Source organism: Chiloscyllium punctatum, chromosome 10 (genome assembly GCF_047496795.1).
Source record: "Chiloscyllium punctatum isolate Juve2018m chromosome 10, sChiPun1.3, whole genome shotgun sequence".
NCBI classification, from domain to species: domain Eukaryota; kingdom Metazoa; phylum Chordata; class Chondrichthyes; order Orectolobiformes; family Hemiscylliidae; genus Chiloscyllium; species Chiloscyllium punctatum.
Window position 1 is genome coordinate 30,565,322 of NC_092748.1, and position 25,845 is coordinate 30,591,166.

Here is a 25,845-nt window from a genome sequence, read left to right on the forward strand (position 1 = left end):
CATTTTGTTTATATTCATGAATCATTGTGATGTGTTTCCATCCTCAAACAGAACATATTTGTTGCAATTATTACTACAGATAATAATTTCATTAATTGTGTGATTACAAGAGCTATTAGCCAGGTCATTTTAAAAAGAAGCAAAGGTGTCTCACCTCCAGTGACAGCTGTCTGAATTGCAGTTATCCGATCCTTGTCCAGTGTTGTTAACGGTGACTCCAGACGTTGCTGTAGTGTTTCCACATTCCGCAGGTCATTTACCTTGAAAACATAATTAGGGGACAGTGAAATCTGTTGGAGTTCACGGTCATCTGCACCTCCTGATCCGATAGTGAAAGGTGCTACACCGGCCTCTTTCAGAGCTAATGCTGCCCGACCAACATCATCAGTCGACTTGCTGGCAGTGAGAAGGATCAGGAACTGGGGGACACCTTCCTCTGCTCTGCCTCCAGCAGGCTGAGTAAAGACGTTATTTTTAACATAGTCCAAGGCTGCACCGGTATTGGCCTGACGCCCTCCTATTTGCCTGAGACCGTTTATCGCATCCTTCAGATCCTGTTTTGTGGTGTAGCTGTTCAAGTAGAAGTTGGGTCTGGGATTATCGCTGTACTGCACCACACCAACCCGGACTTGGTCACTTCCAATGTCAAGGTTATCCACCACTCTGGACATGAATGTTTGAACTGAAGGGAAAGCAGCTTTGACTCTCTCTGATCCATCCACAAGGAACACAACATCTCTCTTAACAGTATCTGTAAATAAATGGACAAAAGATATGTATATTATTCACTATTATCTTTGCAAAACAGTTAATACCTCTGCCAACTGCAAAGATGATAATATCTGGACTGATTGGAACTTCTCTCTATATTTCCTAGTGCTACACTCGGACTAAACTCATTGAACCCGATGTTGGATCCAGTGGACTGTCAAATTTCCAGTTAAACAATGTTACAGGTTTCCTTGAGCTTACAGTGAGCTTCATTGGAACACTGCAGCAGGGTTAGGAACACCAAGGTCAGAACATGGAATTAAAATGAAAGGCAATTGGAAGATTGAGTTTATATGTACTGAGAAGAATTAAAATCCTCCTCAAAATTATTACCTAATCTTCACTGATCTCTTCAAAGTGGGTAGAGTACATCATGACCAGAAAATGCAATATGCAAAATTGGAAGCAATAGGAAATCACTATTTGATCTGGAAGTCCACAACATGTACTAGCAGAAGGAGATCTGTCTACCTATTGAGTCTGCTGATGAGAACACGACTGATCTGATTGTCCTCAACTCTACTTTCCTGCCCTATCCACATAACCCTGGAATCCCTTCATGATTAAAAATATGTCTCACTCAGTCTTGAATATACTCAACAACCCAATTTCCTCAGCTCTCTGCAGTCAAGAATTCCACAAATTCATTACCTTTGAAAACAAGTAATGTCTCCTCATCATTGAACTAATTGGGCAAACCCTTATTTTGACATTATGCCTTCTGGTCCTCGACTCTTCCACGAGAGGAAGCAACCTCTCTGCATCTATCTTGTGAAAACAGGAGTGGTTGGGGCCTTGAAGAATGAAATGGGAATAATGAAAGGACAGTTGGTGCATTTCCTGTGTTCAAAGGAGAGTGCTGTGGGAAAGGGAGGGAGTGTTTTGGGTGACAGAGGAATGGATCAGAGATTCATGAGGGATTCCTTCCTTCACAACACTGGACGGGAAGATACGTTTTGCAGTGGAATTTACTAAAGGTGGCAATACTCTCTCACCCCCACCCTCCTCTAGCTTATCTTTCCATGCTTCAGGCTCACTGCCTTTATTCCTGATGAAGGGCTTTTGCCCGAAACATTGATTTCGCTGCTCGTTGGATGCTGCCTGAACTGCTGTGCTCTTCCAGCACCACTAATCCAGTATTTGATTTTCAGCATCTGCAGTCATTGTTTTTACCTTGTTGATTTTAACCCTACTGCGAATCCTCTTGCAAAGATGCCTGCCTTGAAGAAGTTTTCCTCCTCTCTCTACAAGAATCTCAGGGAGTCCCTCTCCCACTGCAACTCCCAGGTCATTTCCTCTGCTCTGAAGCATCTCCTCCCCCACTCACCCATTGTACTCTATGCTACTCTCTCCCCACCCCCACCCTCCTCTAGCTTATCTCTCCATGCTTCAGGCTCACTGCCTTTATTCCTGATGAAGGGCTTTTGCCCGAAACGTTGATTTCGCTGCTCATTGGATGCTGCCTGAACTGCTGTGCTCTTCCAGCACCACTAATCCAGTATTTGATTTTCAGCATCTGCAGTCATTGTTTTTACCTTAAAGGTGGCAATATGCTAGCTGTAGCAAAGTCACTGTTTTTCTAGCATAATTATTGATCTTTTATTTTCTATGTCATAGAATTGCCTTCTTGTCCACACTATGTATGTCTCCAAGCACCTTCATGAATTGTGGACACAAATGTCTCTCTGTTCCTCTACCAGCCTCAATAACCTGCCATCTATTGTCTAGCCCACTGCCTTGTCAGCCTTCCCAATGCACTGCCTCAGATTTCCCTTGTGTGAACTCCATTTGCCACAATCCCATTCACCCAATGGTCCATTGACTCTTTTTATATTCTCAGTACCAGATGGGAGAAACCTAAATTTTGTTCAACTGTACGAGATGCATCCCATCTGTGTGGATGAGAACCAAGGACTGCAAGGTGGACGAGCAACTGACCATGATATCATGAAGCCATATGCTATTGAATTGAAGTAAGCAAAACAGGACATGGTACTGACAGGAGACATCACAATAAAGGAGATAGATACTGCTTTGTGCAGTCATGATTGGAACCCTGAAGGATTGAGTACTGGAGTATGTTGGTTTCTCAGTTATAGACATCTCCATGTCCTTGAAGAAAAACTTGGACCACCCAGTAGTCATGGTCCATAAATGAACCAATAAGAACATTTCTGCTCATTCCACTTGGTATATTTTGAGGAGTTAGGATTCAATTTAAAATGCACAACTTCAAACAGAACCACTTGCACTTGTTACTTGAGCAACATGACAATTGACACAAGGTCAAGCAGTTTTGACAATTGGTCTGTGAAGAGGGGATTTCAATTCATGAAACACACACACCACTACTTAGCAAAGAGAGAGCTATGACCCTAAAGAATGTTCGGATTAACTTGGCAAATTGTGCAATTAGGACGGTGGATCATGCTTCAGTTTAACAGTGGGGTTCAGCACAAGGCTGACTTAAAAAGTCATTGAGCTAAGCCAAGGCAGCAGAGTAGTGCAACACACACCATTATTCATCTATCAACAATCTGCATCAGTCACAACTCATACCTCACATTCTGGACTTTACTATGGCCTCAGGCTACTCACCCTGCTACAAGCCTCAAAGCCACACCACAGTTAACATGCTGCCAGTTAGTCAACCATGGCAGCCTCATCACGCAAACATATCACTGGCACAGTTCCTTGCCTCTTGCAGCACCGTGGTGTAAATCTGGAGACAGAAGAACCGATTCTCCAAACGAAAGGCATGGGCTGCATGTCCTTACCACCAACCCTACGCCCAACCCACTAACATCCTACGATCCTCTCCATCATTGGAACAATTGTGCCTGATGCTATGGCCAGGACTTCACAGCTGAAACCTTTGCTCATTACTAATCCTCCTCATCCTCACATCATACTTTTTCTTCTTATTTACAAGCTGCAGATAATTAAAAACATGCACTTCTTGCTTTTCCCATGCCCTGATCACAGCTGCAACCTCCAGACTTTCTTTCTGACATGACAAAGGGCTGCAAGTTGGTCAGGCACTGGTGGAGGAGAAAGAACTGGAAAACAATGAGAAAGAATGCAAACAGTTCAAAGAAGGTTCACAACTCATATCAGGCTTATCTTAGGACAAAAGGTTGAACAGGTCAGGCATATTACCATTGGAGTTTAACAGCCAGAGAGAAGATATTATTGAATCATCGAAGATTTCAAATGGACTTCTTTGATAGATTCTGAGAGGATGTTTTCCTTTGAGGAAGTTTGAAACAGGGAGATGCAATTTCAGAATAACACATAAATCTCCTTCCCTGAAACTAATCAAAGCTGGGCCAAATCAATATATTGTACGTTAGACAGATCATTGGTGTACAAGCATTCAAGGGTTGCAGGGCACACTGGAGAGTGGCTGAATCAGTTCAGCTGTATTTTTATTGAGTGCCGGAATGGGGTAAAAGAGCTGAATGGCCCACTGCTGTTCTAAAGTCTTCAATACCAAAATGTGGAGGATCAATGATGGATCGATTACAGCTACGTACACTGTATTTTCAAAGCTATCCTACAGTGTGTAAAGACGCCTTTTGGTACAACAAGTCCACACTAACGAGTCTGAGGAGTATCCCACCCAGACCCATTCCCCTCCCCCCATTGCTCTACATCTCCCCTGACTAATGCGCCTAGCCCACACACCTCTGAACACTTTTAACAAAGCAGATATGAACATTCCACTACCTCTTACAGGAAATTATGGCCTTTGGAATCTGCTTCAGTTTGGAACACCTTGTGTACCATTAATAGGGAAGGATTACTTTTGCTGTAGAACACTGAGACATTGCACCGAGATTTCATTTGTGTAAATTGGATACAGCAACATGTTGCATTTCAATGTTTGCACACACACATTGCTGTTAGTTCAGGAAGCATTTTCTACAAAAATCACAATATTATAAAAACTATTGAAGACCTCATTTTTCTGAGTTATAAAAAAAAGCAAAGATATCTCACCGTCAGGTACAGTCAACCGAATTTGTGTTATCTGATCTTTGTCCAGTGTTGTTAACGGTGACTCCAGACGTTGTTGTAGTGTTTCCACATTCCGCAGGTCATTTACCTTGAAAACATAATTAGGGGACAGTGAAATCTGTTGGAGTTCACGGTCATCTGCTTCTCCTGATCCGATAGTGAAAGGTGCTACACCAGCCTCTTTCAGAGCTAATGCTGCCCGACCAACATCATCGGTCGACTTGCTGGCAGTGAGAAGGATCAGGAACTGGGGGACACCTTCCTCTGCTCTGCCTCCAGCAGATCGTGTAAAGGCGGTATTTTTAACATAGTCCAAGGCTGCACCAGTGTTGGCCTGACGCCCTCCTATGTGCCTGAGACCGTTTATCGCATCCTTCAGATCCTGTTTTGTGGTGTAGCTGTTCAAGTAGAAGATGGGTCTGGGATTATCGCTGTACTGCACCACACCAACCCGGACTTTGTCACTTCCAATGTCAAGGTTATCCACCACTCTGGAAATGAATTTTTGAACTGAAGGGAAAGCAGCTCTGACTCTCTCTGATCCATCAACAAGGAACATAACATCTCTCTTATCAGCATCTGAAATTAATGGAAAATAGATTTGTTTATTATTGAAAAATACAAGCTGTCAACAAAAATGTTATTTCTGTGCCATGATATTCAAATTATTTGAGGTCAGTTCTAGAACAATGCTTATTTCTTTTAACTATTTTCTATATGTTAAGCCATTGTAGCTAATCAAAGTTTTACATTTGCATCAAAGCTGTATCAGGGATTGGAAATTTTGGAATTGACCCTAACGAGCAATGTCCCACTTTCCTAGCATGTTACCAGCTCAGCGTTATTTTAAGAATGCATGGTTGGGTTGGGGGAGGAAGGCATTAGCTGATGGTTATTCAATTGAAATGGAGTAGGTAGCAGCTAAAGCTTTTGACAGACCTGTGAAGGCATCTGAGGAGTTTGAGCTGGGGTTCTCCAGAAGACAAGAGACAGTCAGGATATGGAAAGGGTCTCGTGAAACCAAACAGTGTTTGGTGAGGCAGGGTGGATTTTCCTTATATTCATTCAGGGGACACAGGCATTAGTACTTGGGCAACATTTATTGCCCTAGCTGCGTGGCTTGCTTGGCCATTTCTCAGGGTGGTTGAGAGTCAATCACTTTGCTGTGAGTCTGGATTAGCATGTAGGTCAGACCAGGAGAGGATGCAGATTGTTTTGTTCCAACAACAACCAATGGGTTCACAGTCAACAGGACATTCTTAATTCCAGACTGTTTTTTAATTGAATTCATTTTTCATCATCCACTGTGGCAGGATTGAACACAGGTGCCCAGAACATTCGTTGAGTTCCTGGATTAATAGACAAGTGATAAAACCACCAGGTTATTGACTCCACATAGCATTCCATCCAGCAAGGAACGTGCTTCTACCTGCACCTATTCAAGTTAATCACGCAAGTAGGCTGTGCAGGGGCGGAACTGCTTCTCCACTCTGGATGTTGTGGCCATTTCAAATTGAGAACCTTTTGCCTCTCTTCTGATGCTGCATCATTTGTGAGCCACTCTCCATGTCCCTTTGATCTTACAGTAAGCACCAGCTTTGACATTGTTTTTGAATTTCCTAGTGTCACTTTGTACCCAGAGAGCCTCCCTGCCATCCTTTACTGTGGGATGTGTGTGCTAGCTGCTCTGTAACATGTCATCCTGATAAAATATTATCCCAAAGTCATGTTGCTGACCCTCAAACACAAACCCACCCCTACAAAGTTGTCACTCCATTATGTATTGCCTTTCACAAGGTAGGTTAAAGAACACACTAGGCAGAGTGCTGAGCCTACTGACTGAGAATTCAGGAAGAAATCATGGTCTACATGGATACAATTGAGATTGGGCTTAAAATAAACGAGACGTTACTGTCACAGTTTCAGCAGCAGGGATGCAAGTTCAATAACAGGACTTTCAATGGTCAGATCACTGCCTTATGTGGCACAATGGACAGAACAAGGTAGATTCTTTGAGCACTGCAGCAGAGGAAAGTAACAGAACTTGTTCAAGAAACTGAAGGAGAGTGGGTCGGGTGGAGATGGCTATGAGGAGATGCATTAGAAACTTAATATTCTAGGTTACCAAGCATTTGAGAAAGACATGAATAACAAGTTTGGGGAAATAGTTGTATTGATCAAATGAAGCGATGAAGCTCTAGAAAGGGAGGATGCAGTTGAGGAGTCTAAGGGAGAATCAGGTGTGTTGCAATTAAGTAACAACCCAGAGGCTACTGTGCTATTGACAACCAGATAATGGAAAAAAGGCCTTGGCTATTCACCAGATCCATGCCCCTCATGGTTTCATAAACCTCAGCATCTGACACTCCAGGGAAAAACAGCCCAAGCCTATTCAGCCTCTCTCAATAACTCAAACCCTCCAATTCTGGCAGCATCCTTGTCAACTTTTCCTCATTGTTGAGTGGGTGTCAGTGTTGTAGCCAATGGAGGAATCCCAAATCTTTTAAAAAAAAATAAACATAAGAACAGGAATAACTCAGGAGCTAACATTAAAAGGAAAATCGAAATCTGTTGAAGAATGTCGAACATCAAAAGGGTCAATATGGGAACAGAAGGTAAACCTTATCAAAGGACATTATTGAGGAGCAAAATGAATGTGTTGCATCTGTTTTGCTGAAGAACAGAATGGTGCCAGTGTTATTGAGCGGGGGAAATTGGAAAGGTCGGTCACATTCTGCTCCCTTGCCTTAATTCTAAGAGAGTGCCAGAGGTCAGGAGAATTGGAATGGTGACAATGCTTTTTGAAAAACACAAAAGGTAGAGACACATGGCAGCCAGACACCAGTCAAATTAACAGAGAGAACATGTTTATACACTAGTGGCACTGCACAAAGATTTTGTTAGTGTATACTTCATATAACACTATGTTGCCATTCAATCTTCATACTCTCATTGAAATTTGAGAATAATTTTGTTCTAAATCATGTCACCATACTAATTATTGAAGATCATATCTTTCTGATTTATAAAACAGAAACAAATATGTCTCACCATCAGTTACAATTATCTGAATATCAGCGATCTGCTCCTTGTCCAGTGTTGTTAACGGTGACTCCAGACGTTGCTGTAGTGTTTCCACATCCCGCAGGTCATTTACCTTGAAAATATAATTAGGGGACAGTGAAATCTGTTGGAGTTCACGGTCATCTGCTTCTCCTGATCCGATAGTGAAAGGTGCTACACCAGCCTCTTTCAGAGCTAATGCTGCCCGACCAACATCATCAGTCGACTTGCTGGCAGTGAGAAGGATCAGGAACTGGGGGACACCTTCCTCTGCTCTGCCTCCAGCAGGCTGAGTAAAGATGTTATTTTTAACATAGTCCAAGGCTGCACCGGTGCTGGCCTGACGCCCTCCTATTTGTCTGAGACCGTTTATCGCATCCTTCAGATCCCGTTTTGTGGTGTAGCTGTTCAAGTAGAAGTTGGGTCTGGGATTTTCGCTGTACTGCACCACACCAACCCGGACTTTGTCACTTCCAATGTCAAGGTTATCCACCACTCTGGACATGAATTTTTGAACTGAAGGGAAAGCAGGTTTGACTCTCTCTGATCCATCCACAAGGAACACAACATCTCTCTTAACAGCATCTGTAAAGAAAGGACAACAAATGTGTATATTATACACTATTATCTTTGACAAATAATTAATCAGTCTTCGAACTTTCAAAGATGATAATATCTGGACTGATTAGAACCTCTCTCTGTATTTCCTAGTGCTATATCTTATAGGAGAGGTATATTTAAACAAAATACAAATCACAGGGGTTTCAAACAGCTGTACCATCTATTCATGCTGTCAATTATACGTCTATTCCTAGTCTAGCCTGACTCAAAGCCAAAAATATTAATTTAGAAACAGAAATTGCTGGAAATTTTCAGGCAGCAGTCATGAAGAGAAAAAGAAAACTGAGTTTACCCTCCATTAATATGAGGAAAAGTTATAAATGCAATATGTTTTGAGTAAGTGAACAGAGTGATGGGGATGGAAAGAAAAACAAAAAGGAAAATCTACAAACGGGTAAGAGACATCAAATGAGGGAAGGTTCAATGGTTCAAATCCAAAGAGAATGGAAGTGGATCAAAGTGTAACAAACAATGTCAGACCTGGACAATGTGTGAACGGCAGCATGTGGAATAGGTGCCACCCAAATTCAAAGTACAACAAATATGTGAGAGAAAAAAGTCACCAAAACACAAAATAAAATGGGAGTAGTGTTTATGATCTAAACTCGTTGAACCCGATGTTGGTTCCAGTGGACTGTCGAAGTTCCAGTTAAACACTGTAACAGATTTCCTTGTGCTTACAGTGAGCTTCATTGAAACACTGCAGCAGGGTCAGGAAAACCAAGGTCAGAACATGGAATTAAAATGAAAGGCAATTGGAAGATTGAGATAATATGTACATAGAGTCATCGAGATGTACAGATGTACAGACCCTTCGATCCAACCCATGCCGACCAGATATCCCAACCCAATCTAGTCCCACCTGCCAGCACCCAGCCCATATCCCTCCAAACCCTTCCTATTCATATACCCTCCAAATGCCTCTTAAATGTTGCAATTGTACCAGCCTCCACCACATCCTCTGGAAGCTCATTCCATTCCATTCCCTCTATGTGAAAAAGTTGCCCCTTAGGTCTCTTTTATATCTTTGCCCTCTCACCCTAAACCTGTGCCCTCTAGTTCTGGACTCCCTGACCCTAGGGAAAAGACTTTGTCTATTTATAGACTTTGTCTATTGTCTATTTATCCTATCCATGCCCCTCATAATTTTGTAAACCTCTATAAGGTCACCCCTCAGCCTCCGACGCTCCAGGGAAAACAGCCCCAGCCTGTTCAGCCTCTCCCTGTAGTTGAGATTTGGACTTTGAAATTTGCAAATCAATTTATTGGTCTCAACTATGAGCAGCCACAAATACATATATTTCCACAGATAGCACTTACAGTGAAGTATTTGGAATCAGAGTATCAACGAGCATGCCAAAAGAAAGGCATGAGTGAATTATTAATTTTCTCAATCATTGCCACTAATCAGAACAGAACTGCTGCTGATACATAGAAGAATTAAAATCCTCCTCAAATTATTGCCTAATCTTCACTGAAATCTTCAAAGTGGGTAGAGTACATCATGACCAGAACATGCAATATGTAAAATTGGAAGCAATAGGAAATCACTATTTGATATGGAAGACCACAACATGTACTAGCAGAAAGAGACCTGTCTACCTATTGAGTCTGCTGATGAGAACACGGCTGACCTGATAGTCCTCAACTCTACTTTCCTGCCCTATCCACATAACCCTGGAATCCCTTCATGATTAAAAATATGTCTCACTCAGCCTTGAACATACTCAATAATCCAACTTCCACAGCTCTCCGCAGTCAAGAATTCCACATGTTCATTACCTTCGAAAAGAAGGAATGCCTCCTCATTGTTGACCTAATCGGGCAACCCCTTATTTTGACATTATGCCTTCTGGTCCTCAACTCTTCCACGAGAGGAAGCAACCTCTCTGCATCTAACTTGTGAAAACAGGAGTGGTAAGGGCCTTGAGTAGTGAAATGGGAATAATGAAAGGACAGTTGGTGCATTTCCTGTGTTCACAAGGAGAGTGCTATGGGAAAGGGAGGGAGTGTTTTGGGTGACAGAGAAATGAATCAGAGTATCATGAGAGAATCCTTCCTTCACAATGCTGGATGGGAAGATATGTTTTCCAGTGGCATATACAAAGGTAGCAATATTCTAGCTGTAGCAAAGTCAGTGTTTTTTCTCGCAAAATCTTCCATCTCTTATTTAAATGTCATAACATTTACCTTCTTGACCATACTATGTATGTCTCCAAGCACCTTCATGAAGTGTGGACACAAATATCTCTCTGTTCCTCTACCAATCTCAATAAACTGCCATCTAATGTCTCGCCCATTGCCTGTCAGCCTTCCCAATGCACTGCCTCAGACGTCCCTTGTATGAACTCCATTTGCCACAATTCCATCCACCCAATTGTCCATTGACTCTTTCTATATTCTCAGTACAAGATGGGAGAAACCTAGATGTTGATCAACTGTACAAGATACTTCCCATCTGTGTGGATGAGAACCAAGTGTCAAGAGTGTGGTGCTCCAAAGACACAGCAGGTCAGGCAGCATCTGAGGAGCAGGAGAATCAGCATTTCAGGCATAAGCCCTTCCTCAAGAATTATGCCTGAAATGTCCATTCTCCTGCTCATTGAATGCTGCCTCACCTGCTGTGCTTTTTCAGTACCACACTCTTGACTCTGATCTCCAACATCTGCACTCCACCCCTTCTCCTGGGTGGATGAGCAATTGACCATGCCACCATGGTGCCATATGCTTTTCAACTGAAGTGAGCAAAACAGGATGTGGTACTGACAGGAGACATCACAACAAAATAATTTGCTTTATCACAATAAAGGAGATAGATACTGCTTTCTGAAGTCATGATTGGAACCCTGAAGGATTGAGTACTGGAGTATGTTGGTTTCACAGTTATAGATATCTCCACGTGTTTGAAAAATAACTTGGACCATGAATAAACCAATAAGAACATTTCTGATCATTCCACTTGTTGTATTTTGAGGAGTTAGGATTCAATTTAAAACAGACAACCTCAAACAGAATCACTTCCACTTGTTACTTGAGCAACATGACAATTGACACAAGGTCTGTGGTCTGTGAGGAGGGAGTTTCAATTCATGAAGCACATGCACCACTTCTTAGCAAAGAGAGAACTATGACCCTAAACAATGTTTTAGGACTAATTTGGCAAATTATGCAATTAGGACCATGGATCATGCTTCAAATTAACAGTGGGATTCAGCACAAGGGTGACTTAGAAAGTCATTGAGCTAAGCCAAGACAGCACAGTAGTGCAACATACCCCATTATTCATCTATCAACAATCTGCATCAGCCACAACTCATACCTCACATTCCGGGCTTTACTGTGGTCTCAGGCACCTCACCCTGCTACAAGCCTCAAAGCCACATCACAGTTAATATGCTGCCAGTTAATCAACCACGGCAGCCACATCACGCAAACATATAACCCCACAATCACTGGCTCAGTTCCATGCCTCTTGCAGCATCGTGGTGTAAATCTGGAGACAGAAGAATTGATTCTCCAAACAAAAGGCTTGGGCTGCATGTCCTTATGACCAACTCCAACCCCAACATCATACAATCCTCTCCATCATTGGAACAATTGTGCCTGATGCTATGGCCAGGACTTCACATCTGAAACCTTTGCTCATTATTAATCCTCCTCATCCTTACATCACACTTTTTCTTCTTATTTACAAGCTGCAGATAATTAAAAACATGCATTTCTTGCTTTTCCCATGTCTTGAACATAACTGCAACCTCCAGACTTTCTTTTTGATATGACAAAGGGATGCACATTGGCCAGGCACTGGTGAAGGAGAAAGAGCTGGAAAAGAAGGAATGTATTGCATCGTTTTAACCCTGACCGACTCAGAAAGTGACAATGTACAGTACAGTCTTTAAAAGATGGTATGGAAATAGTTTAGACACAGTCTGCATGCAGTGACCCACAAGACATGAGGTGATCTGCAACCAGGGAAAGGGTTACAGTTGCCACAGGTAAAAACCCAGCCATGAGTGAGATCACATGCAACTCCTGCAGTTGTGATAATGATGTCAAGGAGAATGTTGATAAATACACACAGATGCTGGTAAGCCTGACAGATAGGCTGCAGTAAATGCCAAGGATGATGACACTGTCTATTACCAATACTGACTCGAGGCTTTTTGCAGAACATGGAGCCTATCGTCTCCATGGATATGGAGACCAGCTCCGTGAGGTCACTTGTGAACCCATCCATGATACATCATCTGAAGGTCATTACCTCAGTTTTTATGACACAGCAAGGGTCAGCTCCTCAATGCCTGGATAGTCCCATGTAAGCTCAGACTCACAGACTCAGCTTGCTGTCCTAAGCTTTCGGATACCCGTATGCAATCTAAGCTGGCTGCAGCAGACGGCTACATTACTGACATCATAACTGTCGAGGCTAGTTTTCAAAGATACTAGCAGAGTGCCACATTAGTCCAGCAATGGCACACTAAATTGACGGGCAATGAAATTGCAAAAAAAATGATTAATTAATCTTTGTTTGTTAAATACAGGATTTGGATGTATAAATTTGATTTGGAATGTTTTGTGGTTTTGTTTTAGCTTATACTTGATAAAATGCAATGATGGTCTGTGATCGGGACGTTACAGTATGGGAGTCTTGGTGAATGAGGAACTGAGATTGTGTTCAGTGCCACCACAGACAAAGGTGTCAGTCACAGGCACCTTACCCTTCACTTACCTCCTCCTGAGCTGTATACTTGATGGCAAGGTTTGATAGCACATAGGAGACCAAAGTGACTGTTGACTCATACTCTGCTGTGTACTGCTGGGTTGCTATGTGGTGGTACAGGCGATGGACGCATTGGTTAAGCACCACAATGCTGGAATTTGCATTCCATGAGCACAGTGACTTTTGATAAATGCGTATTGATGATTGATTTATACTGATTTTTCAAATATTAGTGATGCAGGAAACTGCTGTAGAATGAAGGCATCATGACTCCTGCCATGATAGTGAGCATAGACAAAAGAATGATGCCAGCTGGACTACAAAATGGACTTTCCAGTTGTTAGACATAACACATGGCATCTGCTCACTGGCATGTGAGTCGTCCGAGCACTCTGCAGTCAAGCGAGGCCTGCAGTCCCTTTGAAGGTGTGAGCTCACTCCACCTGCTTCTTTCTAGCAAGAGAAAGTGAAATGCATTCAGCTCTCTTTCTCAATAGACCTCTCACATGGATCAGTGGATACCAAATTGAGCAATGGTATTGACATCACCAACTGTAGCCCAGAAGATGCATTTATATAAATATATATCCACAGGCATCTTTGCACCTACTGGTGGAAAGGTACTCACCAGCTTCTGATGCTATAATTATGATTGGAGCAGGTGGCAATTTACAGCAAGGATTTCCCTGAAGGATGTAGAAACTTGCTGAGGTTCAGGTAGATGAATTGTTTCTCAAACATTGAGAGTGGACATGAACTCCTGCAAAGAGCTCCTCATTACGCTTCCCCCCACCATCCCCCCCAACCCTCCTTTCCCTTCCAAAAGTTTGTCCTGCTCTGTGTTGGATCTGCATGTCCTTCCCTTCATAACGTTATTCAAGCAGTTGAAAACTTTATATTTCCATTGGAATGGGTGCTTAGTGAAGAATACATTATCGTGTATTCACTTTAATTAATTCTGGTAACCAAAACACCTGTGCAATCAACAGGAATCAACCCATAGCTAACCTGAAAGTAGTTAATGGTCCCTTTAAATAGTGCTGCTGCACAGTTCCTTCTGGTGCTGAATGCCTGGGATTAAGACAAGTGGATAATTGAAACACTGACTCCAAGGTTGCAGATTTAGTGCCAAAACAGCACCACACAAGGATTCACATCACAGTCTGTCTGCTCTGCATATTCCCTGAACACTGCTAAATATCATCACCAAAATGGTGGTCATCAACTGATGTGCATATTCACCACTGACATCACTTTGCAAACAGAAATTAAGATTGGAGCAGACAGGAAAGTGAAGTGGATATCTGCTTCACTCCCCTCCCATTTATATCTCCACCCTCATTCCTGATGAAGGGCTTTTGCCCAAATAATCAATTTTCCTGCCTGACCTGCTGTGCATTTCCAGCACCACTCTAGTCTTGACAGTATTGGATTACTGCCATCCAAACTACTGTGTGCAGTTTGCACAGTAAATATTCAAATCCCATCACGTTGCAGAGAATTGATGAGCTCCTGCATATGGATATTGCTTCAGTTTGAAATGCCCTGGCATGAGTAATGAGAAGGCATTTATTTTGCTACAGAAGAAACTGGCACTGCACAGAGATTTTTTAGATTACTTCCAGTGTGGAAACAGGCCCTTCAGCCCAACAAGTCCACACCGACCTGCCGAAGTGCAACCCACCCAGACCCATTCCCCTACATTTACCCTTTCACCTAACACTACAGGCAATTTAGCATGGCCAATTCACCTAACCTGCACATTTTTTGGATTATGGGAAGAAACCGGAGCACCCAGAGGAAACCCATGCAGACACGGGGAGAATGTACAAACTCCACACATTTTATTAGCGTACAGGTGAAACATCATCATGTTGTGTTCCCATCATTACATTAAGCACCCTCACTGTTGTTACCACAGGGAATAATTTAATTATGTATCATATACCAGTAAAACTCATGAAATATCTCATCTTTCTGATTAATAGACAGAGCAGAGATGTCTTACCTCTAATGACAGCTGTCTGAATAATGGTTATCCGATCTTTGTCCAGTGTTGTTAATGGTGACTCCAGACGTTGCTGTAGTGTTTCCACTTCCCGCAGATCATTTACCTTGAAAACATAATTAGGGGACAGTGAAATCTGTTGGAGTTCACGGTCATCTGCTTCTCCTGATCCGATAGTGAAAGGTGCTACACCGGCCTCTTTCAGAGCTAATGCTGCCCGACCAACATCATCGGTCGACTTGCTGGCAGTGAGAAGGATCAGGAACTGGGGGACACCTTCCTCTGCTCTGCCTCCAGCAGATCGTGTAAAGGCGGTATTTTTAACATAGTCCAAGGCTGCACCGGTGTTGGCCTGACGCCCTCCTATGTGCCTGAGACCGTTTATCGCATCCTTCAGATCCTGTTTTGTGGTGTAGCTGTTCAAGTAGAAGTTGGGTCTGGGATTATCGCTGTACTGCACCACACCAACCCGGACTTGGTCACTTCCAATGTCAAGGTTATCCACCATTCTGGATATGAACTTTTGAACTGAAGGGAAAGCAGCCCTGGCATTTTCTGATCCATCAATAAGGAACACAACATCTCTCTTAACAGTATCTGGAAGAAATGAAAAATAGATTTCTCAGACCTAGTGCTGATATGTAAAAATATCCTACATTAATATTCTTGTACATCTGATCAGAGTAAAATTCATGTTTCTTTCATTAAGTATAATAAAATGAAAGCTTTTAGTTGACCATGAAACTGCCATTAATAAGCTGAGAAAATCAAACAAAAATAGAGACTTAACTCATGACATCACTGAGGGTATGCCCATTCATTTTACTCAGTCTTTTCTCAGGACATGGTACCTCTAATATGATGAAACGATTAAGCATTTCATCAATAGCAAGTTGTTGATTAAGCATAATTACTCACATAATTTATTGATACAGGTGGAAAAATAAATCATAGAGTCCATTAGACTGACTCATTAACTCTTCTCATACCACTTCCTCAATGGGGATACAGGGCAGAGCTGTTTTACCACTTTGAATTGAAGTGTGCTTTTGGATGAGATTTTTGGTACACGGTTCACCATGGCTTACAGACACTTTTCACACGCAATTTTCTGCTCTTTCCCTCAGTGTTAATGCATCCGGACTCTTCAGCACCCTTCTTGTGCAGTCACATGGCAAGAGTGGTGGAACTGCTCACCCTGCTGGGAATGCACACTGGACTGGCAGCCCATCTTCATAGCAATTAGGCTGGGACAGGTCAAGAACTGCCCCTCTCGTTGTGGCGCTCCCCACCACCATCATTGAGGAAATAGTTGGGCAAGCGAAGCTCATTCTCCACTTGGCAGATAGGCATCTGGAGTTGCTATTGGAGGGGGATGGTACAGAGGAGGGCGGTAGAGAGGAGGGCAAAGATGTCACATGACGAGACAACAGCCAGCCCAGATTCACATAGTTGCTCAGGTCAATGTTAAAAGGATCCAGCCAACAACGCAGGAAGAAAGTCAATGATCTTCTGGCTTCTGCAATGGTAAATGCTACAAGGCACTCAGAGGCCACAGATATCTCACTCAGGTGCAAAGACTATAACCCCCACTGCTGCATGTAACATGTCTACTCAATGGCTCTCACCTTCCTCATCCTCTTCCTGCTACTAACACTTCCTGCCCTCTCTGTTTCCCAGTCACTCACTGGAGCACATCATTGCCTCTCCGGCTCCTGCATCATCACAAACTACTCTTCCATCCAGTTTCATCATAATCAATCCCACTCTATCTTTCTTTGAAGGAAACAATGCTCCTGCCACCTTTCACACTTGGCCCCACCAAATGATATGTCCACAATACTCTGTGTGATGAATCTGTAATCGTTGGTCAGGTTGCAGGACTAAATATAGTCAACTCTCAGATTATAATCAGTCAAACTCCTTGACTAACCCATAAGTCCCCCTTGACCACTCCATCCCTGCCACACACTCCCTCCCAAAGATATGCTTGGACTTTTAGGCATGGCCTTGAGGTAGAAACACATACGGTGTGTTTGCTGCATAAGCTGTTGGCACGTTCTGCAGATGTGTTGACGACATAGCATGGTGCCTTACAGCAACATGTCCACGTCTATGACTCTGCAGTGCACCAAAGCAAGACAAGCGGCCTCCCCTCAACTTTGCACTTAAAAACAATGCAAGCCACAGAAATTGGCATCCTGCACTTAAGCACTAAAGACTTAAACACTAAAAAAAATCTTCAAGTAAGTGCAAAATGAGTGAGTACAAAGAAATGAAACTGAGAACCACTAGACACAACCTGTTCAGATGCATAAGACTGATGTGTGTCCCTGGACACAGAGTAACCTGGCAGAAGCATGCAATTCTTAGGTGTCCATACATTCCAAAGTAAAATCCTGACCGACTGAAGTGATCTGAGATTTGGACTGACAGCGAGCATAGGGATGCAATGAAGCTGTAAGGATGTCCATGCTGACTTGCATGGATGAAAGCCACAGGAGGATGTGTCCATTGAGCATGCAAGCACTTTATGGTGAAGATGCAGTCGGACAACAGCAAGGAGAAACAAGCAAGCTGCAGCAACCCACACCCACTATGATTTACAAATCAGGAACTTGCAACATCAAGTTTCCTTTGGAAGAACAGAAGAATTGGAAGTGGAACATAAATTTTGAGCTAACAATGAGAAGCAGGGAAATAAGTTAGTTGCTACAGAAAAAGGAAATTCTAACATTCCTGTTTAAAGTTGAAGAAGAAAATTAGGATCATTCCCCAACGCCAACATTCTGATTTTTTTTCACTTATGCCGTATTCCTCCACTATTTTTGTCATTGCCCATGCCACTCCCTGGCAGAGAAAATTCCACACACCAACTTTTGAATTATAACAATGGGCTAAAAGGGTATGCAAGAATTAAAAGTATTGTCAATGTTAAAATAATGTTCTAGTGTTTTTTAAAAAATTAAAGCAACTCAACTTCCTCCCAACCTTCAGCAAACCTTTTGTCGATAGTGGTTATTTTCTCTTGATTTAGTTGTTTTAAGGGTGATTCCAAATTTTTCTGTACAGTTTGAACATGCTGTAAATCATTTACCCTGAAAACAAAGTGGGGAGACAGTGAAAGCTGTTGGAGTTCATCTTCATCAGCATCCTTGAATCTATTACTGAATAGTGCTACACCAATGCCTTTCAGTGCCATTACTGCTTATACAATGTCATCAGTGGACTTGCTAGCAGTGAGAAGGATCATGAGATGGGCCCCATTTTCATCCACCCTGCTTCCATCAACCTATCAAACATGGTTTCTGTGACGCAGTCTAGTGCTTCCACTGTGATGACTTGGTCTCTTCCTTTCAGGCCCAGAGCATTTATAGCTTGCATCACTTCTGGTTTAGATGTGTAGCTGTTTAAATAGAAGTTGGGGTTAGGATCATCACTGTACCGCACTAGACAGACTCTGTCCCTTCCAATGTCAAGGCTGCTGACAATTCTGGAAATGAATTGATTTATCATAGAAAAAGCAGATTTAACCTTGGCAGATAAAGAACACAACATCTCTCCTTTCTTCAAGATAAGCATTGAAATACAAGTATTATATTGCTTCATAAACTTAATGGACAGAATTGTAAACAGAATATTGAGTCACTGATAAACATAAAGTACTTGATGTGGAGGTGCCAGGGTAGGACTTGGGTGGAAAGTTAAAAATTGCGCACCATACCAGGTTATAATGCAACACGTTTATTTGAAATTACAAGCTTTTGGAGTGCTGCCTGACGAGGGAGCAGCACTCTGAAAGTTTGTACAGCACTTCCAAATAAACCTGTTGTGTGATTTTTATTTAAAATATTTGATTCAACTATCATGCCTTGATTACTATTACATAAAATATTTTAAGCTATGAAGAAATATTTGCAAATAAGTTCATTTCTGCCCTTTGCCTGTCCTAGAGTCATAGAGTCATAGAGATGCACAGCATGGAAACAGACCCTTCGGTCCAACCCATCTATGCCAAGCAGATATCCCAACCCAATCTAGTCCCATCTGTCAGCACCCGGCCCTTATCCCTCCAAGCCCTTCCTATTCATACACTCATCCAAATGCCTCTGACATGTTGCAAATATACCAGCCTCCACCACTTCCTCTGGCAGCTCATTCCATACACGTACCGCCCTCTGTGAGAAACAGTTGCCCCTTAGGTCTCTTTTATATCTTTCCCCTCTCATCCTAAACCTATGCCCTCTAGTTCTGGACTCCCCAACCTCAGGGAAAAGACTTTGCCTATTTACCCTATCCATGCCCCTCATAATTTTGTAAACCTCTATAAGGTCACCCCTCAGCCTCCGATGCTCCAGAGAAAACAGCCCCAGCCTGTTCAGCCTCGCTCTATAGTTCAAATCCTCCAACCCTGGCAACATTCTTATAAATCTTTTCTGAACTCTTTCAAGTTTCACAACATGTTTCTGATAGGAAAGGGGCCAGAATTGCACACAATAGTTCATTAATAATGGAGGACTACTTTTGGTTTGAAGTCCAATCTACAGTCTCACTTTGTGTAAATAGAGCTGAACAAAAGGGGCTAAAAAGAAAAACGTGCTCATCATATACATTCTTTTGTGTTGTTTTTATTCAGTCCTACCTTCTTCCTGCCTCTTGTTTGAATTACATTTTTAAGGGTCTACCTAACACATGTTTTGAAGCTGTTACACATTTTGAAAGGCAGTACAGTTGTTCATTTGACTAGTTGGCATGGCTGCACATTCACTAGCTCAAAATAAATCGATGCAAGACCACAGTCTCCAAAGTTTCATGAGGTTGGAAAGAATGAAACCAGAAGTCCCTTCTACATTAGCCAGAACCACTGCATTCTGGGATAATTCTCTTTATAGGCACATTCTTATTGTATTAAGTCCTTGCCTTTGTGAGTTAGTTTTCTCTTCTTTCTCTGTAATTTGGATGAAAGGAAATGGTCTACTTTGATTACATTTCCAAGAGGAGCCACAGTCTATGTGCTCTCCAAGAATCATCATTAGTTTTCACATTTCAGAAAATATTTCTGTGTATTCTTTTTCTAATCTATCCTTGTCTTAAATAATGTTAATACTGTTCTTAACCTACTCTCTGATACACAAGAGACATTGCCAAAATGGTCCAAATAATCTCTCGTGCAATATTTTCACATATCGTTGCTCTCCATTATTAATAATGAGGTATTTATTGACATAACAAAATAAACTGTAAAAAGTTATGTCCTTGTTTTGTACCTTACTAAACGTAAAATAAAATTAAAAACAAAATCTTTACTTTCTTTTCTAATTCTGTGTCCTAATCATGAACAGAGTATTAGGCAGGAGAAAGTGAGGACTGCAGATACTAGAGCTCAGAATTGAAAGGTTATTGCTGGAAAATAACAGCAGGTCAGGCAGCATCCAAGGAGCAGGAGAATCAACGTTTCAGGCATAAGCCCTTCATCAGGAATGAGGCTTGTGGGTTGGGGCTGAGAGTTTAATGGGAGGGGAATGGGGTTGGGGGGGAAGGTAGCTGGAAAAGCAATAGGTGGATGAAGGTGAGGGAGAAGGTGATAGGTTAGAGGGGAGAGTGATAGACGGGTCCAGAGGGTGGTGCCGCGTTGGAGGCTTGGGACTGGGGTAATGTGGGGGGAAGGGAAATGAGAAAGCATTTGAGTTTGGATACATTCTAAAACTTAGTCATGGATAAAACATTATTTCAAACTGCCCTTCAATGGCCTATTTTGTCAACTTTATAATACTTAAGTTAGTCTTAAATTTAGAAACACATCTGAAAAGCTAAGTTTCTTCGCTCAGAACCCACATATCAAAAGGGACACTTTAATCCCAATCCAATTTCTTAAGCAACGTAGTTGATCAAAACATAACAAAAACAGAAGATGCTAGAAAAGCTCAGCAGGCTGGCAGCATCTGTGGAGAGAAATCAGAGTTAACATTTTGGGTCAAGTGACCCTTCCTCAGAAAAAACAATCTGTGAAAAATTGTTACCTTCAGGTACTGGCTGAATTATCACCGTTCTCATTTTGGACAACAGCTCTTGCTGAATGGTTGATAGATCTCGGAAGTCTCTCATTGTTAAAACAAATGTTGGATCGTGTACAATCTTTTGCAGCTCTGACGTGTCTGCACTCTTGGCTCCAATGGCAATAGGCACAATGTGAGCCATTTTTGCTTCATCTGCATGAGGTTGAATATTATCTGAGGATTTCCCAGCGGTGATGAGCACCAGGATTTGAGTGGCCCCAGCTTCCTTTCTGCTCCCCGCAGATGCACTGAAGATATTCTTTGTAACAAACTCCAGTGCAGCACCAGTGTTACGGGGCCTTCCTGATTTCGGCTCGAGATTTTTTATGGCTTCCAGAACCTCAGCTTTGGTTAAATAAGCGTCCAGTCCAAACTCAATCCTTTGGCTAGAACCATATTGTACCAAAGCAATTTTATCTTTGTCAGGCCCAATATCGAGCACCTCGATTACTCTACTTAGAAACTCACGGACTTGACTCAATGATTGTCCCATTCCAGGAGAGCCATCGATCAGGAAGACAATGTCTCTTTTCATGGCTACAACAGTTTTAAAAATTAACACCAATATTATGAAAAGTTACATGCAAAAGAAATGTGCAAAAAAAAATTCAGTTAAAATATAGAATTACGAGAAAAATGGTTTACGAACAACCTGGAAATCCTGATCTTTAGAAAGTCGAAAGGGTTTAGCACTTATTGTCCACAAGAACTTAATTAAGACTACCCAAACTCATCTCATCAACAGTTAGAGGAAAAATATATAAGACCCACTCTTTAACAGACTACACTTCCATTTCTCATACTTGTAGAAGGAAACTTCAGTTATCTTTATCCATTTTAAGATAAATTATAAGATATTAACAATTTGGAAGTGGGACAGGAAAAGTAGTATTATGTGGATCCAGGAAGTGCACATGATATGTAAGACTTTTTGTATATTAAAAGGTATTTGTTTAAACATCTTGCCCTGGCAATCTTTCTGATAGATGTTGTTACCTTCCCAACATCTTTATCATCATTGGTCAATGCATTGAGTATAGGAGTTGGAAGGTCATGTTGTGGTTATACGGGACATTGGTTAGGCCACTGTGTGCAATTCTGATCTCCCTCCCATAGGTAGAATATTGTGAAACTTGAAAGGGTTCAGAAAAGATTTACAAGGATGTTGCCAGGGTTTGAGGGTTTGAGCTATAGAGAGGGACTGAATAAGCTGGGATTGTTTTCCCTGGAGCATCAGAGACTGAGGGGTGACCTTATAGACGTTAATAAAATCATGAGGGGCAAGGATAGGGTAAATAGACAAGGTATTTTTGCTGGGGTGGGGGAGTCCAGAACTAGTGGGTATAGGTTTAGGAAGAAAGGGGAAAGATATAAAAGGGACCTAATAGTTTTTCACACGGAGGGCAATGCATGTATGGAAAGCACTGCCAGAGGAAGCAGTGGAGGCATAATACCACATTTAAAAGGCACCTGGATGCACATTTGAATAGGAAGGATATAGAAGGATATGGGACAAGTGTTGACAAATGGGACTAGATTAACTTAAGATATCCGGTCGGCATGGATGAGTTGGACCAAAGGGCCTGTTTCCATGCTGTACACCTCTATGAATCTATGATGCAATATGCAGCATGCAATCTAAAACAGAAAGAAAATCAATTGTTTGGAAGACAAAATTTGCAAAGTTAAGACTATGCATAATTTCTAATTTATCAAACAGTCATGTGTAAGAAAGCAGAATAAAATAATTCTGCTCCTTGATTTCAAGAAAGTGGAATAGCTACATTTCGTGACTTCAGGTGACATATACTTAGGTTTTAGCATCATAAAAATGAAGTCATCAAAGTCCTGCTAGACTATAGGACTGCTCTCTTATTAGAGAGAAGGTGACTGGTGGTGATGTAATCTCAGAGTTTCCACATCTCAGGGGAGGGAGGGGTTGAGAAATAAAAGTCCTTCAGACAAATACAGTCATATAGTGCTGCATGGTTTAATAAGCTGATCATTATAAAACAGCTTCTTCCCCACTCTAAGGTTAGCTGTGCCATAGATGGCAAACTGGGATATTTATGTCTTTATTTGCCCGGACCTCTGCAGAGTCACGGATACTCCACAGAGCTTCTGGCGTGGTGTGTGGAATCCAGACCCAGAAGTCTTATCGCCCTTTCTGACAGATCCTTTTTTCATCAAGGGGAGAAAAGTGGTGAAGATTGTTTCACAAGGAAAGGGAAAACTTTACTGAGAAGGTCCATTTAGACACTGTGCTGAACTCAAACTGATCCAGGTTTACTGTAAAACTGGCATTAATCCACACAGTGTGGGACTTACAAATTTTTAGGGATATGAGGGTGGCACAGTGGTTAGTACAGGGACCCAGGTTTGATTCCAGCCTCAGGGAACTCTGTGGAGTTTGCACATTCTCCTCTGTGTCTTCATGGGTTTCCTCCAGTGCTCTGGTTTCCTCCCGCAGTCCAAAGTTGTGCAGGTTAGGTGGATTCGCCATGCTTAATTGTCCATTGTGTCCAGGGATATGCAGTCTAAGTGGATTAGTCATGAGAATTACAGGGATGCTTTTCGGAGGGTCAGTGTCGGCTTGGGCTGAAAGGCCTGCTTCCACACTGTAGGCATTCCGTGTGTGCTTGGCATGAGTCCATATTAAGTTGTCGTGTGTGCTAAAGGAGGCCATGGGCTGCTGAGAGGTGTGGGTTGACGTGACTTTGCCTGGAGTGAGGGAGATGAGAATCGAGGGCTAGACAGTGTAATATTTAACAAAGTAACTGGGTTGAAGTTCCAGAGAACTGAACCATGCTTTGTAAACAAACCACAGTGGCCACTGGAATGAAGAACCCACCATTTAGGTGTGTTTCTCTCGAGGTGGATGTGGTGAGTTGGGGGATTTCCCAACTCCTGTTACTGGACGCAGGAGTGAAAACTCAGGCCGAGAATCTGATGCTTATTTTTTGGCTTTTATGCGTTTGGTGTCAGAGCCAAATTTCATGTTCAACTTTCTGTTAAGCTTCAAAGAAAAGGCTAAAGTTAATAGAGGAATTCTCCTAAAGCACAAAATGCAAAGGCCAGGCTGGCTGCTGCAACTGTACAATAGGTGTACTCACTTATTATATCACTAATAGACCTGTAAATGAATTTAAGCCTTAAAAAGGAAAAAACATGCATTTATGTTAATACATTTATATTAATATACCACAATGTGGCTGGCCTTATAAAGCAATTTACCTTCTGACTTGCCATAAATTTTAAAATGTTTTTTGCCTAGTAGTGTGCTTCCTTACTCACTCAGACACCATACTTTCTTACAAAGCAGTCTGGAGAAAAGAAAGCCAAGCCGTAAAATCGACAGACAACATTTAACCTTTCCTCAGAACTGGACCCGAAACGTTAACTCTGATTTTTCTCTGCAGATGCTGCCAGACCTGAACTTTTCCAGCACCTTCTGTTTTTTGTTTCTGATTTACAGCCACCGGCAGTTCTTTCAGTTTTTAAACAAAGGTTAACATGTTTTCAAAATAAGCCCAGGATTTTATTAATAGGTACAGTGGTCTGTTATTTTCTTGTTAACACCAATTATTTCCACAGGCAGAGTGAGGAATGCTATTAACTTCACATTAAACATCACAGCTGTACTCCAGGGAAGAACACCAACAGTTCATACCCTAAAGATACAAATGGGGAAAACAATTACATATTTTAGGAAAAATATAAGTACCTGTAGTTTCACTGATTCCTCCAAATATCAGGTGTTTAGCAGATGATGTCACTGCTTGTCGGATGGTATCCAAGGCGTTAAAGTCATTCACTCGATAAGCCAGATTTTCACTAAATGTAATGCGCTGCAGCTCTGCCGCTTCTGCCCTGTTGATTCCAACAGCAAGAGTGAGAATGCCTCCTCGTGCCAGGGCTTCTGCAGGTGTTCTCACATCATCCTGAGACTTTCCAGCTGTAGCAATCACCAGTATCTGAGGAACACCATCCTCTTTCCTACTTCCGGTAGATTTGCTGAACATGTTTTTATAAACATAGTCCAATGCTGCACCGGTGTTAAGAATCCTGCCGCCTTTTAGACGGAGTCCGTTGACATGGGACAGAAGTTCGTCCTTTCTCGAGTAACTATTTAGGTAGAAAGCAGCTTGAGCATTATCACTGTACTGCACCACTGCTACTTGTACTTTGTCAGCTCCAATGCTAAGGGCTTCAATTATGTTGCCAATGAAGTCACGGAGAACACGGAAATATGTACTTCCAACATTATCTGATCCATCAATAAGGAACACAATGTCTCTCTTGTTCACTACTTCTGTTACAACTGAAACGGAAAACAGGTTAATTTACATCAGACAAAATGTTAGAAACTGACTAACACCCTGGGAGATCACAATTCTGACAGGAAGGCATCAATATTATCAATTGGCTATGAAAACAATTTCACTTTGTACAAGACTTTAGGATTGCTTTTGCAAAACAGAACAAACTATTATTTTCCATTAATTAAAATGAGCCAATTATGGCAACTAGTAACTAGTGGGGTGCCACAGAGATGAATGCTTGGACCCTACTATTTACAATATAGT

The 25,845-nt window shown here is 41.9% G+C and overlaps 1 protein-coding gene across 1 annotated transcript in view; it reads right to left on the reverse strand.

Annotated features, from left to right (window-relative positions):
- Positions 1 to 25,845, reverse strand: part of col6a3 (collagen, type VI, alpha 3) — a 152,092-nt gene that overhangs the window by 92,958 nt on the left and 33,289 nt on the right. The window contains exons 6-11 of the mRNA XM_072578754.1: positions 24,984 to 25,580; positions 21,224 to 21,796; positions 15,204 to 15,800; positions 7,843 to 8,439; positions 4,774 to 5,370; positions 155 to 751 (exon numbers count right to left, since the gene is read on the reverse strand). Of these exons, the coding sequence (XP_072434855.1) occupies positions 155 to 751; positions 4,774 to 5,370; positions 7,843 to 8,439; positions 15,204 to 15,800; positions 21,224 to 21,796; positions 24,984 to 25,580 (3,558 nt within the window). The remainder of the gene's footprint in view (positions 1 to 154; positions 752 to 4,773; positions 5,371 to 7,842; positions 8,440 to 15,203; positions 15,801 to 21,223; positions 21,797 to 24,983; positions 25,581 to 25,845) is intronic.